This window comes from Ostrinia nubilalis, chromosome 16 (assembly GCF_963855985.1).
Source record: "Ostrinia nubilalis chromosome 16, ilOstNubi1.1, whole genome shotgun sequence".
Taxonomy (NCBI): domain Eukaryota; kingdom Metazoa; phylum Arthropoda; class Insecta; order Lepidoptera; family Crambidae; genus Ostrinia; species Ostrinia nubilalis.
The window spans coordinates 10,348,239-10,366,701 of record NC_087103.1 but is presented as its reverse complement, the minus strand read 5'-3'; the positions used below and the strand labels follow the sequence as shown (position 1 = coordinate 10,366,701).

General features: G+C 37.0%; 2 protein-coding genes across 2 annotated transcripts in view; one reads left to right on the top strand and one right to left on the bottom strand.

The window, feature by feature from the left end:
• Window positions 1–471: 471 nt before the first annotated feature.
• LOC135079371 (zinc finger BED domain-containing protein 6-like) lies at window positions 472–5,233 on the top strand. The gene is made up of 4 exons (XM_063974014.1): window positions 472–935; window positions 1,385–1,471; window positions 4,405–4,479; window positions 4,674–5,233. Exons 1-4 carry the CDS (start codon window positions 722–724, stop codon window positions 4,802–4,804), a joined length of 507 nt encoding a protein of 168 aa, XP_063830084.1. The 5' UTR covers window positions 472–721; the 3' UTR covers window positions 4,805–5,233.
• A 902-nt stretch (window positions 5,234–6,135) lies between these two features.
• The window catches only part of LOC135079370 (alpha-tocopherol transfer protein-like), a 28,699-nt gene continuing 16,371 nt past the window's right edge, over window positions 6,136–18,463 (bottom strand). Inside the window, exons 4-7 of the mRNA XM_063974013.1 lie at window positions 13,608–13,863; window positions 11,108–11,218; window positions 7,500–7,636; window positions 6,136–6,333 (exon numbers count right to left, since the gene is read on the bottom strand). Coding sequence (XP_063830083.1) covers window positions 6,204–6,333; window positions 7,500–7,636; window positions 11,108–11,218; window positions 13,608–13,863 — 634 coding nt within the window. The 3' untranslated portion in view covers window positions 6,136–6,203. The remainder of the gene's footprint in view (window positions 6,334–7,499; window positions 7,637–11,107; window positions 11,219–13,607; window positions 13,864–18,463) is intronic.

Sequence of the window (18,463 nt, the reverse complement as noted above, 5' to 3'; positions counted from 1 at the left end):
CACAGCAAAATACGGTGACTGACGTTACTTATTCAGCTTAATTAAAATGTACTCCGTATGCTCTGGTATACAGGGTTCAAGATAGAATAGTGTTTTTGCGTTAGATGGCGTTGTATAACTTTTCACTGCTATACGTGGCTATACTTAGTTGCTCGTGGAGTTACTGTTGAAGTGTGGATGATAGATGGCTAAAATGAGCCTTATTCCTCGCAACGTAAGAGCGTAGTGCGTTACCACAATTTCTCAATGAAAATATGTTCCGCCATGCCGCCGTATTGCCGGCCTCCATTTAATCACATGAACACATGCCCTGATTATCTAAACCCGTTCAATCTAAGCCAAGTAGGTATATTGAGATCCGCAACCGAAATACAAAATTTCCGTGTCGATTTACAAACACTTTCACTCGCAAGTCTCACGTGACTCATTCACAGTAATCAATGCGGACCTTTAGCGGAAGCGGAACGGTACGAGCTGAGACAAGAAATACGCTGAGGCAATGAGTGCGAGTGAGATGACATGCACGATACTGTTGCGGACTGACCAATAGGAAGCAAGTTTCTTGATTTCGGTCATGCACCTCGCAGTCCGCAGTCGCATGCAACATTTATCGTTGTTATTGTATAATTCATCACAACTTTACAGTTATAATAACTGATGTTTAGTGTTTTGTTTACTGTGTGCAGTGAGTGTCAGTGAATTACCTAGTAATAAATCAACAATGCCACGAATGAAAAGCATGATTTGGACATTTTTCAAGCGAGACGAACACGACCGCGACAAATCAACGTGTCAAATTTGCAATAATTCATATTCTCGTAAGGGCCGCACTACTTCGTCCTTAAAAAGGCATTTGAAATCTATGCATCCAGAGCAGTTCATTGTGCTACAAAGTTTGATGCACAAAAAATTGCTAAAGATAAATGACGGTGCAGGTAAGTTTTTATTAACTTTAATACCTAGGTATTAAATTTGATAATAATTTAGAGCTAAACTTGCAGTCAAGTTCCTTTTCAAAAGGCGGGGTTTTCAATTTGTTTACTTACCTCGATTTAATTGGTTGGTTCCCAAAGATATTTCAAAATTAAAAGTTAACCTTGATAAATTGTTGGATTGTTTACAAAACAAACTTTAGGGTTAGTTTCACCTGTCTGACGTTGCGTTTTGTTACACCAAAGATGTGAACATTTTTAACGAAGAAATAATGATTTTGCACTGTTATTGTTGTTAAATTATCAGTAAGTGATTCCATGGTTTTAAAGTTCAGGTCTGAAAACAGAATCAGGAGGTAGTTAATACTTCCAAATCCTATCTAAAATATTATTATTCTATTACTTCGGGTATACTTACTTATCTAATGTTTTAAATATCGTTTATTTTCCAGCTCAGAACAGAACCCAAGACGATGATGACGACGATGAAGACCTCGATTATGATGGCTCTAATGTGGCAGGATCTATGGAAACTAATGGTGAGCTTTCAAAAATATTACAGTAAATAAAAAGATCAATAAAAAAATACATCTTTGAGTCATAGGCCTACTGTTACATTAACTCGCAACTGAACACAGTACTGCACGCTGAAATAATGTGCTGTACTGTGATCAGTTGTGTAATATAATCGATAGTGGAAATATCAATTACTGTAAGGGACAAAACACGACTTTTCAGGAGAGCCAAAAAACGATTTTTTTTTTTCTTTATACTTCAATATCTTTTTATGTGATGTTACGATTTAAATAGTTTCTATGGCAAAGTTTCTTAGAATTTTCTGTTCTTTCATAATATAAACGCCAAATTTTCGAAAAATGGGTAGTTTAAAAGATAGCATGTCCCTTACATTAAAAAAACGAGCTTGACTGTACCTTACAATGTTGAAATTTCACAGTATGGAATGTCATGTATGTTGTAAGGTACATTTAAGAATAAACACGACAGTAATATTATTGTAACTTGACAATTTTAACATTGAAACCTGATGTAAGTAGAGGTTGCATTCGAGTATTCATTAACAAAACGAAGAGAAGAGATAGAAACAAGACAACTTAGTGTTCACAAATGCAGTTGGAGGCATCAAATACACATCACCAACAAAACATTTGGTCACTGATGATGCCTACGTCTGCATTTGTGAACAAGTTGTCTTGTTTCTATCTTTTTCTGTTCATTTTTACGCAGTTAGGTTTTTTTTTTTTTCAATCATCGTTCGTTCGTTTTAGCCGAATGACGTCCACTGCTGGACAAAGGTCTTCCCCCAAGGATTTCCACAACAACCGGTCCTGCGCCGCCCGCATCCAGGCACCTCCTACAACCTTCACCAGATCGTCGGTCGACCTAGTGGGGGTCTGCAGCACATTACGTCTTCCAGCTCGTGGTCGCCACTCAAGAATTTTTCTGCCCCAGCGGCCATCAGCTTTGCAAGCTACGAGCTCCATCCACTGCCACTTGATTTTAGCGATTCTGCGGACTATGTCAGTCACTTTGGTTCTCCTGCGGATCACGTCATTTCTGGTTCAATCACTACGAGCATAGCACGCTCCATCGCCTTTGACCTTGAGTCTTCTTATGAGGCCCACAGTAAGCGACCACGTCTCAGATCCATATGTTATCAAAGACTTTTGTCTTGAGACAGTGCGATATTTCAGACGTGAGAATATCACGAAGCTTCCTGAACGTTGCCAGCCGAGTTGGATTCGACGATTGACCTCTTCCTCGAAGTTAGACCTACCTAAGGCTGGTTTTAGTGTCACGCAGACCGTCAGTGCGGATCGCTCCGCACAGCCAATCTGTATGAACTGATAGGGAGCGAGCGATTCCTGCGGACCGCATTACTCTAAAACGCTTCCTCGAAGTTTACAGATCGGCTGTGTGAAGCGGATCCGCACTGGACGGTCCGCGTGACACTATAACCAGCCTAACTGGACTGTTTGTACTAGGTATATAAGTGTCAACAACTGCCGAGTGTAGAGTATCCAACCTTTAGAGGAGTGGGTGCAACACGGACATTTGACATGATTTTGTCTTGTCCATGTTTCATTTTAAGACCCCCTTGTTGAGAGGCTCGACTCAGGCCATTGTGCATTGTGCCTAGATCTTCCACGGTCTCAGCCATGGCTATGATATCGTTTGCGAATCGAAGGTGGGTTATTTACTCACCGTTGATATTTATGCCGAATCCGTTCCAGTCCAGAAACAGTTTCGGAGTTTTCAGTTCCCCCTGTCTGCTGCTGCAACTGGTTTCGAGTCTTGATCCTGGAGACGGAACGACATTGTGGCGTTTTCGTACAAGCCTTTCAACATTTCGATGTATCGATATAGGTAGTCAATTTGACACCGTTGGAGAAACTGTAGTAGGTACTGCCCAGGTCTCGATCGAAGCTTTCTCATAGTCCACAAACGCCAGGCAAAGTGACTGACTATACTCCTCGGTCTTCTGTATAATCTGCCGTGGCGTATGTATGTGGTGTACTAAAGCGATTGAGAGGCTGGAAGTCATCGAGCTTACGAGCGAGACGATTCGTAATGACTCTCGAAAACAGCTTGTAGACATGGCTCGGAAGTGAGATGGGTCTATAATTCTTCAACAAGGTTTTGTCGCCTTTTTTGAAGAAGAGTGTCACCACACTTCTGTGCCATACCGTAGGCGTTTTTCCTTCGAGGATGACGGAATTGAACAGCTTCTGAAGAGCCTTCAGCCCCTCGGTCAAAAACCCAACTGCGTAAAAATGAACAGAAAAAAAGATAGAAACAAGACAACTTAGTGTTCATAAGTGCAGTAGGAGTTGGAGGCATTAAATGCATATCACCACCAAAAAAAGTAATTGATATCCTATATGCATATTAACGTAAGGGCCTAATTATAATAAATCAAAAAAATTTAAATGAAGTAAGGTTCAATGAGTTCAAAAGTTAAAACCAACAGTTTAGGGTAAGGGCTGAATTGTATTATTAAAAGGAATTTACGTCCTTTAAATCATTTGTTTCCCCAAAAGTCGTATTCAGACGACTAAAAATGTTTAAGGTAAGGGACATTTTTTTAAAGATATCAACATTTCAAGTATACCAATCGATAGAGCCGAAAATTCTGAATGCGTTGGTATATATAACTCATTTTGGCCAAAATGTCCCTTACATTAATTGATACTTCCACTATCGTAATGTGCGTGAATAAATATCGTTCTCGTTATGGTAAGTATTGTAACTGTTTTTTTTTTTATTAAAACCAAAACAGTGCTGTTACAGTTGTTTAAGGAATACAATTACTATCCATTAGGAAAATTATTCGTGCTCAGGGTACTGTATAGTCTCAAGTTCTCAACACGTCTTTCGAAGCTCGGAACTGTTCGGACAATAACATATGTAATAAGGTTGATATAATCTTACAATGTATTTAATTTTATTTCAGCTGACAATAATAGAACCTTATATCTGGAAATTGAAGGCGGAAAAGTACATAATCCTCAATCCTCTACAGCTGACGGTAGGTTTTATTTGGAAATATCCCTGAAAATGGCCTTATACGCCATCTTAAACTTGTTTATTTCATTCCCTAATGCAGAAGTGTTCGTTACAGTCTAACGAATATTTATTTCTTCAAAAAATGCCAAATAATTTTAGAAGTTTACTGCTTTGTGTTGGTTCTTAAGCCACTACTGACAATGTCCTTTATTTCAGACCCAAAGGAAGAAAAGAAAACGGATAGAAGAAAGCTGACTCAAGCAATAACTAGATATTACGAACTCAAAGCACAAAAAGTAGAGCTTGAAATTCAATTACTAAAGAGAAAAGTGGAAAACCCAGATTAGGTGTATACTGAAACTACTGGTGGAAACTCAAAATCGAAATCTGTCAGTGGGTTACGCTTTATCTAAAGGACTGAAATGGGTCCATATTAATTGATAATTTTTTTTGTAGACCTAAAGTCACGTTTATTTTTTACACGAAGATTGATTATAAAACAGATATTTTGGAAGAATTGACTAAATTATACTAACACGTTTTTGATTACTAAAGGTGACTTTAACTAGGAGGTGTTAAAGTCTTTCTTACAGACTGAATTTCTTTCTGAACACGAGGATTATGATGTAGCTTGCAGAAAAAATGGGCTAGGACCTTCAAAAAGCTCTTTTGGTGTGTAAAGCGCGAGAGAGTGCCTTAAAATATTCATGTTCATTTATTACATCTTAATGTTAGCAGCGATAATGATTGATAAAATAAATAATATTTTTGAACGATTTGATCTATTTTATTGAAATCACTCTCACACTAACAGCCCCATAACCTACGAGTATCTAAGGTCCACGTAGGCAATATTACGAAAATTTTATGCATTTTCCTGACATGTTTAATCTGAAATAAGTAGGACAGTTTTTATAAAGGGAAATTTATTTTTTTTACATAAAAACTTAGATTTGTAATCGATAATGATTAAAATTTAATAGGGTTTAAATTTATTAAGCCCTACTAAATAACCTTTAACTTAACATCCTTTTAAAATACATTCATCAAAATCCCAAATATTTCGTTAACAATTCGGTAACAGTAATGAATCTTTATGTCTGTAACGAGATACCTACATTTATATTATAATTATTGATAAAAAATACATTGGCTCACCCTTGATTATGTACACCTACAAAGTGGTGATGTGACTTTGATACTACTTACGCGCCCATATGAAATGGCAATCTTACAAAGAACTGAATATTTTCTCACTGATTCATTCGTCGTTTCCGAGTCTGAAACTGTTCGCCCACAATCATTTGATCCATGAATGGTTAATCCAAAGAATTTTTGGGCTAAACGATAAAAAACCAGTGTTGCATTGCAAGGATCTCTCCTTACAACGTAGACTGAGCCAGATCCAATGCCTTCGGTGTACTTCATATTATTATAGTTGTAAGTCTAACTACCTGTACCTGTCTAATGGTTCGAAGGCAATAAATACATTTTTTATTTTTTTTTATTATTTTTTTTTAAATTCAGCGGGCAAAACGTTATTAGGCGAAACGTTCTTCGGGATAAGCGATAGTGGGTGAAAAAGTGGATGAACCATTCATGGATCAAACGATTGTGTTTCAGACTCGTCGTTTTCGTTCATTTTACTTACACACTTAAAAGTTGTGACAAACTGTAAAATATGAAGTTATAATGCCACCTATGATCATCGTATCATTAATACTAGACAGCAGGTATTACAATTGCTTAATCAAGAGCGAGCGAGCGGAAAGAGCCGGGGCAGTCGCGAACTTTATCGGCACGTTCGTCCTGGCAGCTGCTCGGCCGGAGCGACTCGTCTACCACCCAGCGCTGGTCGTGCGTTAGGAACCACTCCCTGGAAACAAGTCATCATAATCAATAGTTGCGTTTAGTGGAAAAAAGCGCTTGGAAGCAAAATAGCGATCGCTACGGCAGTTTTCGGTGAGGACCCATTTGCTAGCATTAGCTAACTTCAATAGTGACGTGTTTCATTCATTTTTTTTAGCAGTGACAGCGCTTAGCGATCGAACTTTTGCTTAAAAGCGCTTTCAAGTGCTAATTTCCGCCAAACGCACCCAATATTTTTTTTATTAAGACCTCTTTAAAATAACAGAAACTAACACAGGATTTGGCCTACTCTCCCCTCGCCAGATGGTTGGGTTGGGATGGTCTGATGACCGTAGTCGCGTCTTAACTGTGGCGCGGTACTATTCTACTCTGCAAGAACCGGAAGGTTTAGCAGGCACTTTAGGTGTGCCTTAGGGCTTAGTTAGGATATCCGTGAAGGGATATTGGATACTAACGCTAAGGTCACGTTCCCTCAGATAATGCTCTGTCCTTTCCGTGAATGTTGTAAGAGGCGGCTAAGGGACATAATATGCAAACATCAAGCCTCCCCAACCCGTTGGGCCAGCATGGAGAGACAGCCAAATCTTATATTTACCTCTGGTAAAGTAGAGAGTATCGCGTGCACTTACACCTTATGACGTACGTACACATTATAGTAAAGAAGAGCAATAACAGGCCAGTATAACGCGAAATCGTGACAACGAAACTAATTAACACACACAGCTCTACGTATTCTCATTAGCAACGCGGTAGAATGAACATAGACAGTTCTGTTGTTGTCTTTCAGCTATCATGCATGGTTTCGCTTTGATATGTAGGATTCCAATACATAAGAAAGAGTACTTACTCTTCAGAATGCTGCAACGAGTAACTTATCAATTTAAACTCGCTTCACTGTGGTGTTTTGTTTCTTTATGCCTAAGCCTAGCCTAGGCGCAGATCACCGATTTTTTGTCGGTCGTTATTTGGGTCGGGCTGGTTAATCAGTCAGTATGGACATTTATGGAAGTGCGCACATTACACCGATTTGATTTTCATACAAATTAAAATCGGGCCCAACTATCGGCCGACTAAGTATTATACGTTGGTGGTCTGCGCCTAGGCTAACAAACATTTTTTGGGTTAACTTAACTAGTCTGTTTGGGGTATGTCTGAAATCGACCCAATACTAACCTCTTGGCCTCAATGCGTTTGATCCAGTATTTCTTGAGCTGGTCGATGGAGCCGGCCTTGCCGCCGTACTCTTCTGGCAAGAGGTCCTGGGGGATGTCTTTATACAGGGTGTCCGTATTCGGTTCGTGGAACTTTATCTGTAAAGAAAAAAAATACTAGAATAACGTTATTGGGAACTGCAATGTAAGATTTAGGGATATACAGGGTGGAATTTTGTAATGCCACCTGGAGGGAAATTACTCTTAAAACTATAGATAGAAATTTTACTGAATGAAAACATTCCTTTCAGTACTTTCCCTCCAGGTGGCTTTATACAATTCCGGCCTGTATGGTTATCTAGCGTTTTCTGAGCTAACAGATATTGTGTCGCAGTTGTCTGAAAGTCTTCTGAAAAATATGTAGAGTCGCAGTAACAAGGAACTTCTACGACCTTGTTCTATGGTGGGGAGTAACTTATCTAAACATGTACGAAATATGCATAGGACACAAAACATACACAAATCGTCTACATTGAGAGCATGTTTTAAACGGTTAATAGATAGCTATCTATGTGATAGGTAATTAAAAGAAAAACCGAATTTGATGATGGTTGCTAATGAGCCATAGCTGCTTAAATATTAATTTATTCATTAATTATTGCGGTAATATGCTTACAATCAATTCGTTAGTCAAATTCGAGACAGATATGTTACGTCACATACTTTCGGTTTAAAATGTAAATTAATTCAAGCGCAACTCTTGCGTTTAAGGATGACAATACACTGTGGTGCTTATTATACACTGCACGCAGAGTCATATAGTAAGTATAATGGGGCATGAGTTCGTTGAATTTGAAATGTAAACCTTGCTTAGTTCTGTAGTGGGTGAATGCACTTGTTAACGGCTGTACCGATTAGGTTATACTTTTTTAAATTTAAAAGCGATAGCAAATCAAAGTAGGAACCTTTTTATAAAGTAGCATCTAGTAACCTGTTCCTAAGAACAGTAACAAAAAATGCTAGGCTTGATGTATTGTCCTTTTGACTCTACATTTAAGTTCGTGAAGTTCTTTTTTAAGTTTCCCAGAAACATGCGCTTATTTTCAAACTAAAGATTTCTTCTAGTTTAAAGATTGAACCTAAGTATTTATTGCAACCAGATCAATAAATGGTTAGTAAGTTTGAACTAAAAACTAATACCTACCTAAAGGCCTAGATACCAACTCCGAAAGTGAAGGGAAATAGATAAACTAGCTCGTAAACATGTAAACAGGAAAATTTGTAGAGTCGTAAAATTGAAAAAGTAAGCAACAAATGCTTATGACATGTCCGTGTTCTTAGATTTATTGTTTGTGACAAAGTAATTGAACAATGGACATACCTACAATACTTACATCATACATAAATTCTTTTCTTAAATACGATTAACTTTTACTTATGATGGTGTGTACCTACTAGGTAGGTAGTACCTACCTGGAACTTAGTTTAGTAAGGTCATCTACGAAAGCCATTTCTATTACGTTTAGGTTAAATAACTACCTATTAGTACTGGCTTGCTAAGACTCGAAAAAGGCTGGAATTAATTAAAAAAAATTAATTTCCACTATTATAGTTAATTTATTTTACATCATGTAGTTACTACCTAAGTAGTTATTTATTAGAGATTGTGTTCAGTTTGTTTTTGTTGGTGTACCTACAATTAGTCATATTAATTATTATACTTAGTAGATTTTTAGTTAAGTAAACTAAGTTATGTATGTTTTGTATTAACTGGCGCGCTTATAAAAACCAACTCATAAAAGCAAATAATTGAATAGATTGCTACCACAGGCGATAATCACTTTGATAAATTAATCATTGTGTGATCTACCTACACGCACGTAATGCTAATTTTTAATTAAACCGCACTTTACGACCGCGTAATCGGTAGGACCAATTACGATAAAGTAAAAATCATGTGTAATTATTAAACAGATTTATTTTTATTCTCATCCCTAAAAGATGAGATTTTTCTAACAAATAACTAAGACCATTTAATTTTTTGACGACTTTACTTGAGGTTTCATGCCGAAGTACATTATATTATTCTGTGGTACTGCTACAAAAGCTGCTTAAAATATTAATAAACTTTTAACTACGTCTAAATTAATTTATTGACGTAACTAATTACCTATCGAATTATCGGACACGACGTATGATTAAGGAAAATTTATGATCGTTTATTTTTATTTATTTTACGGTTAAACGGAGTCAAGTAGCAATGAACTCCATTGCAATCCGCCGCGATACTTTCCATTACCAGTTTGTTTACTTTGGACTGCAATCTTTGATCAGGTTAGTTAGTTTTTGCTTTTACCTTGTAAGTTATGAAGATGCGATTCCCAGGATTTCTCTTATTTATGAATTGAATAATGTAGCCGTCACCGAATGTAATGTACTATTATTATATTATCTGTGGTAATACTGAAAAGGTACTTTTTGGATTGGTTACTTTCGTTGCCGTACTGATAAACGTTAACGCTGAGTTGCACCAACTTAAATTTAATCGTAACTTAACAATAAACGGTGTTTCTGTAGGTATGGAGAATAATAAATGTATGCTCAAAGTCGTCAATAAATTATGGTGTAATAAAATTTAAGCTTGTCTTGAGAGTCGCACACCGTTTCGTTGACATACGTCAGTTCGGCATTGTTCCGATGCCATGGGGCTGACTACAGAATTAAAAAAAAAGTGTGACGTAAAGTGCCAAACAGCGGAAAATTGCGGATGAAAAATACATGAATTATCATTCATACATAATATTTACTTACCTCTCAGTGTCTTCAGGTAGCTTAAAAAAATATATTTTGTGTTTTTATTTTTCAGGCACTAAAAAATTTATTTACAATGCAAATTGGTGAAAAATACGCGTGCGTGCGTCAATGCTCGCCTTGTCTATTAAAAAATATCCCGGATAGTGTACGCCGCGCCGCGCGTATTTTGTTTTCGATGCAAAATCGCGGAGATGAAGTATAAAGTTTGACAGATTGTTGACGTTTAAAGTAAACAAGTTAAAGTAACTAAGATGGTGCAACTCAGCCTGTATTCTTAAGTTGGATAACTCTTTCGGCAAACGAACCAAATATACGAACGCAGATATGCTAAAAGAAAAACCGTTATCGGGTTTTTACACTGTATCCAACGGTGAACTGAAGTTAATAAAATTATGTTAACTAACACTGAATAATATTATTTATTAAGCAACATAATTAAGGTTAATTAAATAAGTCCCAGCACGTTTACTGAAAGATTTGCGGTCAAAAATTGTAGAGAATGATGAATTTCAAATAAATTTTTTGTCATTTCCACGCTGATGCTACTTGTGGATGACAAAGAAATTCGAAGAATTTCTGGGGTCCAAAATTCCAAATAGACCCCCAAGATGATCTTAAAATCCAATCTAATACTAATACTCTGCATTAACATGACATAATTTTGGGCTTTAGCAGGAAGGCGCTGGATGCAGTCGACGGACGTCCTATGGCCAAAATGGTATGATGATGATGACGATGACGATGGTGATGATTTTGGGCTTCTCCTATTCACGATAGCTAAAAAAATGAATACTTAAAAAATAAGAAAATACTGACCAGTTTAGCGACCTCTGCTTTGATGAAGGGTTTGCAGATGGCATGGATCTTGCTGATGTATGCCGGCGCGTTGATCACGTGCACTTGCTTCAGTCTTATAGGTATGGCTTCCTGAAAGATAAAATTAATTGATTGTTATTTATAATGTTTTGCTAGTTAGAGAAATATTTTTTTCTTTTTGATGACATGCCTCCTCCCCAACCCGTCTGGCCAGAGAGGTAGGTAGATAGGTAAGGGTAGGTAGGGTCGTGCTCCTGCAGTGGCGACTAATGACTGATGATGCTGAGATGACAAGGAGTGAAATTTCCAACCACCTTCTGTGTTCTGGACACAATAAAAACCTAAACTTTTTCAGGACTAGTTTACTCTACTACCATAGATCGCATCAGCCGTATGTACGATGAATATTTTGATTATGATTTTGATTAATATTAATATTTACAATTTAGTCAATGTAAATTACATGTCAAACAGTTCGTCAACTTTGACATTGTTTTGACTACAATCTGGAGGTTTCTCAAAATTATTGTATCTTTCAGTTTGATGTTACCATGCAGTGTATGTAACAGTTATTCTGCTAAAAACATGGAAGTAGAACAAGTTACAGGTGTGTCGCACCTTAAGTACTTAAGACGCAAGTCCATAAATTCTTTAGGAACCGGTTCCTCATTTCAGGTTAAAGTTGGCTTCAAAGGTCTCAATTTGTGTAACTACAAAATCGGAAATGAAGCAAACTTTAACTTGTAACCCACTTTAGGCTGTTTGGTTGTTGTCATAAACAATCTTTTTGGTTATTGGTCCCAAAAGTTACGCCATGATGGAACAGGATTTGTGGCGCAAGCGCAGCCGGCCTTGCCTTCAGTGATATGTTACATGCATACAACACACCTACAATATACCTACAACGAAGTCTCGCACCAGTAAACTTGAAACCCGTCCTCACCGGACATTTGCAAATGCCTGAATTACCACTACCTCCTGACTCTCTTGATAAGCAAAAACATCCTTTATTAACAAGTGGCAAAGGGATAATGATAGTGTAAGAGCACTTTTGCTTATTAACCTGTAAATAACATGTATTTACTTTTGTTGCTTAGCGAAAACCTTCTCTGTGTGGAAAAAGTAAGAGCCAATATAGGATGTGCTGGAAAGTTTTGTGCCACCTAAATTATTCCTGGCAATTTTAACGAAAAAATGTGTGTTAACCTGTCAGTTAAACATCATTGCAATACAATGATTACACTGTCACAATATTGAGGGTTCTTTTTGTGTACTTAGGCCCAGAACAGACGGTGAAACGCAACTGCAACGAAACTGCAACTGCTAGTTACTTTTGAGTTGCATCTAAGTTTCTGCCATATCTAGCGTCCGTTGAGAGACCACACATGGGCCTTAGGTTTAATTAGTTTACAAGTTCACAGAATTATTCGCAGCAATAACAAACAACCAGATAGGTACAATGACATAAAATAAATATCTAATAAGCATTATTCAGTTTTATTCTACCACTTAGGCAAACACTAATTAGTTGAAAATTGATTTTAGTGGCGATTTCACTAATGTTAGACATCAAATTAATAGTTACGAGTAGTTAGCAGGTGTTATTAAAATCAATAATTGCTTTTTTACTTTTTTTCAGACGCTAATTTCTGCTTTCTTTTCTTTAGTTTTGGATAATTAATAGTAACTATCTACGGAAATAATAGAGTATTCTGGAGGTAAACAACAAGGAAACTAGTTAGAACTCCAGAGTAAGACAGAGGTTAATGGTGTATTAATTATTATAAGTAATACCAGGCCTGTTTATCTCCGCGAGTTTGCATCGAAAACAAAACACGCACGATGACCCACCTACAGGATACTATTCGACAAGGCCTCACATATGAGCGAACATTGACGCACGCGTATTCTTGTGTATGATGGAAGAAAATAAAGAAAATGGTGTACTAAAAACTGCCTAAATAATAATTAAAACACAGAATGTACTTTTTTTTTTAAGTTGCCTCAAGACACTGAGAGGTAAATAAGTAGTTAATATTATTCATGATAATTCATGCTAAATCATGTATTTCCTCCGCCATTTTCCGCAGTTCTCACGTCACATCATTTTACCGAAGTCAGCCCTATAGCTTCGGCGCAGTGCCGATCACTGACGTTTGTCAACAAAATGGTGCTTGACTCTTGAGACAGGCTAAATTACACCATATTGTTAATGACATTGAGCATACATTTTTTTAAATACCTTCGCGAAGTAAAACTTCTGTACGTAGTATCACAGAATAATAATAAGTACTACGTATATTATTATTCTGTGGTAATACTAATAAACTGGAGTGAACTGGAAGCGTGTGGCCAGGGACAGAAGTCGGTGGAGGGTTGAAGAGGACGCTTATGTTCAAAGGCGAACCCCTTAAAGGCTGCTATAGAGATAGTTACATAGATAGATGAGAAATAAAAGTCTTTAAACCTAAACTTAATGAGAAACTGAAAGAAAACTAACCTGCGTATACAGCATGTATTTCCTCAAAACCGACAGGTTTATCTTCGAGATAAACTTCAGCGAAACATTAGAGGAATCAAAAATCGGGATCTCGCCAGCAGGCACGTCTTCTTCTTCCGTCAGCCTGGTGTCTGCCAGCATGAAGAATGTCTTCACAGCGTCTATGAAATTGAACATGTCCAGGTCTGGGTTGTTTAACCGGTAGATGAACACTTTGTAGTTCTCTTTTGTCTTCTTTGGAAGCGGGATCAGATCGCTAGAAGAGAAGAATTTGAGTTAAAGATATGTTGAGGAGTTTTGAGACAGGAGGCAGTGAGATATCTTGTGTAGTTGCTAGAGGCTATTTTGCAACATTTAAAATATGTAGAGTGTACAGACAGTACCTACTAGTGTACCTACATATTCAGTCAGTTGCCTGCAAGCTAGAAAGGCTGATCAGGTTTCTACAATGATGAATTTCCCCGAATACAAAAGCAATTAATAAAAACTCTCATGTTATGGTATAGGTATGAGTACGGAGGTTAAGGTACTACACCAGGATCTAAGCAAAAAACATTTGATTGTTATTATTAAGTAGAATACGGTAATTAAAATCATCATAACAATGGCTCTACATCAATTTACTATGCAAATTAAAGCAAGCGTGAGGGTCCCAAGTAGCATCAGATTATCTTCATAAGGCATTGAAGATATCTTGAAGACTAGTAGCCTAATTCCAGCCGTTGTCTTGGCCAAGACAATAGTCGCACTCAAGAAATCTTGAAGTTATCCCCCAAGACAATGGTAAGCATAAAAGGGCACAATCCTTTGGAAATCACAGAGAGAGAGTTAAGACAACGCTTAAGGCAGACTTAAACCCTAATTAAGAGTGTAGTTTTAAGAATTTCTAAATAAGTACTATAATATATCTTGTAGTATGACTGTAGACAAGGAAATAGAGTAGAAGATATCTTGAATACTTATTTAAGACTAATAATTATTTTTATAGCTAAGGTTTATTTAACTTCATGAAGAACTATGTAAGACACTTTTTATTAAAGAGGAACTTTAATTTAGAAAACATTGTGATCTTTAATACTAAATCAACTTTAGATAAAGGTTAATAAAAATGGCGATTAAATTATTTTAATAACTAATTTATATTATGTCTAGAAAAGACCTTGAATGTCATTTTTGCATAGTAAATATAAAACGCAATGTGGTTTCTCGTGTAAAATCAATGGATAATGTTATAAAACAGAAGGGCCTTGAAAAAAACCTAATAAGATCAATAAAATATTACGAAATTGTATTGTATAAAGAAAACTTTGAGGTTATAAAATAATATTTTATTTTATGCAAACGTTCTTAGACATTTATGCAACTAGAAATAGTGTAACAAAGACGTACTTCAATTTAAATGTCCTCTTGTTATGATATTATTGGTTAATTTCTGATTTATTTTTTGTTACACATAGCTCATAATGGCGGTAATTCTAATTTGTCTTAAGGTAGCAAGAGTATAGAAGATTTTGAATTTGTAAGTTTAGTAAAGAAAGAGTTGAGTCAAGTTATACTTTTCATAGTATTAGTTTAGAAACATTAGATTTAACTTACACTTAAAAGTCACTTGATGAAGTGTTACTTAAGTGCATGTGGTATCAAGTAGATCTTTAGTTTTAATTAGTTAAAACTAGATAGTTTACATTCTGTCTTAGTCTTGCTAAATTATTGGTGCTGCTATACATTAGAGAACAATTCATTTACTAACTTATTTATTATTTACATGATTTCGCCCTCGACTTTGTCCGTGTGGAAATCGAAAATGGTTCTAATAGGACTAATTGGTTTTTACGTTTTTAGTTTTATTATAACATATAGGGGAAAGTTCGGTATATTGTATTGGCGGGTAAATTACACCACCCTCATATTTCGTAAAGTATTCTTTGAACTCTGTAATTGCAACACTCAGCGATAAGCAATTAAATTCATTGAATATCGGCTATGTGATTTTTGCCGTGTTAATGAACGTTCGTTCGTTCGTTTCAGCCGAAAGACGTCCACTGCTGGACAAAGGCCTCCCCCAAGGATTTCCACAAAGACCGGTCCTGCGCCGCTTGCATCCAGGTACCTCCCGCGACCTTCACCAGATCGTTGGTCTACCTAGTGGGAGGCCTGCCCACGCTACGTCTTCCAGCTCGTGGTCGCCACTCAAGAACTTTCCTGCCCCAGCGGCCATCAGCTCTTCGAGCTATGTGCCCCGCCCACTGCCACTTGATTTTAGCGATTCTGCGGGCTATGTCAGTCACTCTGGTTCTCCTACGGATCTCCTCATTACTGATTCGATCACGCAGGGAAACTCCGAGCATAGCACGCTCCATCGCTCTTTGGGTGACCTTGAGCCTTCTTATGAGGCCCATAGTAAGCGACCACGTCTCAGATCCGTACATCATCACTGGCAACACACACTGGTCAAATACTTTTGACTAGAGACACTGCGGTATTTCGGACGTGAGAATTTCGCGAAGCTTCCCGAACGCTGCCCAGCCGGCCAGTTAATGAACACCATGACGTATTTTATTGTGAAAAGTTTTTATTTAATTGCTTTTATGGATTTTTTTTATCCACAACGAGGAAGCTCTTGGCCTGTATCTCATCTGATGGTAAGTGACGATCAGGCCAAAGGTGGAAGCGAGCTTCGCCTGGAATCCTCAACCACGGAGGAACTGGCTATCTTACCTCTAACTGCCGGAACACAATAATGCTGTTAACATTGTTTTTATGGCGACAGACTTAGGTAAGATGGTGGTAGCTAGCCAGGCGGACTTAGAACAAGCCCTACCACCAACCAAACCGAACAGAAAAATCTGCCCCCATTGGGAATCGAACCTGGGACCTCTGCGTCTGAAGCAGGTGGTCTAGACCACTAGACCACAGAGGCGGTTAAAGAAGAAAGAGAGGAATTTTTAACAATTTGTAATTTTGTTAAATTTAATCACACAATGTTTCTAATATATTAAATGAGAAGATTGAGAAGCGTACATAAATTAGTGTGGATTAAAATTATTACAAATATTTTACGGTAGTTATTATGTTAAGATTTTTTAAAAGTACCTACTGTCACCTAGTTAGTTAAATTGTATAATATCATGTTGCACTCAACTTTACCATACAATTTCGAAAAATATAGGCAATATTTTAGTAAATCAAATTGTGAGTTTACTTATAATAGCATAATTTAGTTCGCGGGCGACCGCACGCATTTTGTGTCAAAAATTAATACAATGAGCTGCGCACGCAGGTGCCCGCGGCGGGCGCAAGCCGCGGGCGCACGCCGCGGGCGTGCATTACGTGATCCTGTTTTATCGAAATCGTCCCGTTAAGTGTATTTTTTTTCAAAATGTACTAATTCTAGTAAAAAGGTAATTAACTTAATCTTCAGAAAACTATTTCTAGGACAATGGTCTTTAAAAAGTCCTAAGTAAACCTACAAATAATTTATTTACTTTGCAACACTTAAATAATACTTCATCTATACTATTTAGTATTAAGTGAGCATACAAAAAATCTTAATTTAGTAAAATAAGATTTTTTTAACTTAAGCTAAGAATAACTTAAGACCAAATTCTCTAAAGAATACTTAACTTGGTTTTGGGTATTCTTAATTTGCTTAAGTAGCTCTCGATGAAGAATATAAAGTCTTAAAGAAAAAAATCTCTATTCTAAGTTAATTTGGTTTTAGCTTAAGTGTAAATTTAGATAGAGTTAAAACAAGTAAGATTTTGCCATTAATACCAATTGCTACTTGGGGGTCTAACATAGTTTATAGAAATCATACAATGACATTATAAACAACTAAGAAATCTAGACTAGTGGGAAGTGTGGCAAAACCAGCCAATCATGTAGAGAACTGAACATAATAACTACTTATTTGAATGATATCTTGCACGTGAGAGATATTACATTAGTGTCATAATTATATTATCTGTAGCCGGACTAATTTTGCGCAATAGAGTGCATTCAGTAGGGCCGCAATCTCCTTCCTGTTGATCTTCAGGATAGACACTGAATAAACTTTACCTATAGGGCTCTATGAGCTTATTTCGAAAGAGATCAGCTTTGGATACTTATGCTAAAATTATTATTTTTTATAGTTGTTGCAATTCACGAAGGCGAGTGAGCTTTACTTGTGTGGTGGCTCGCTACTGTTCGTTTTTCAACACTTAGTTTTCTATCGTTATGTACACGTACACACACAAGTAAAGCTCACTCGCCTTCGTGAGTTGCAAGAATATATACCCTTGTACAATATACATAAAATGTTCATATTTGTCATAATTTGTTCTCAACTGTTTTAGAGCAAACAACAGTGGCTCTACCGCCCGCTACTGTAGAATCGGTATCATATTAATACGATAGCCAGTGGCGGATTTACCAATAGGCCAAGTAGGCCAGTGCCTAGGGCGGCAGATTTAGAGGGGCGGCAAATTTAGCTATTTTTTTTTTACAGAAAAAAATAATATAATTATACGTATACACAATCCATATACAATAATAAACAAAATTGTACTACGCGCATTTGGCAAGTAACGTCAAAATTTGGCGCATTTTATAAGGATTCCAAAATAGTACATATTATTATTATAACACTTGGTAAAATCTTGGCTTCTCCACCTCCAGAGGCGGCGTTAAGCGTGGGCGATGTGGGCCACCGCCTACGGCCTCGCGGTACAAGGGGCCTCGCGACTCAAAAATGTTTAAAGCGAGAATAAAACAAAAATAAGCCGTAATGGGTGCGACTCTGGATGGGTGTGACTCTGCAAAGTATATTATTTGTTATGGATGTGATTCTGGTTTGGTGGCATCTTGCCTAATGG

What these genes read in the sequence shown, in the direction of transcription:
- LOC135079371 (XM_063974014.1), top strand. Translation starts at nt 722, where the DNA reads ATGCCACGAATGAAAAGCATGATTTGGACATTTTTCAAGCGAGACGAA. An exon ending in AAAGATAAATGACGGTGCAG is followed by an intron (nt 936 to 1,384) that starts GTAAGTTTTTAT and finishes TTTATTTTCCAG; the next exon opens with CTCAGAACAGAACCCAAGAC. An exon ending in AGGATCTATGGAAACTAATG is followed by an intron (nt 1,472 to 4,404) that starts GTGAGCTTTCAA and finishes ATTTTATTTCAG; the next exon opens with CTGACAATAATAGAACCTTA.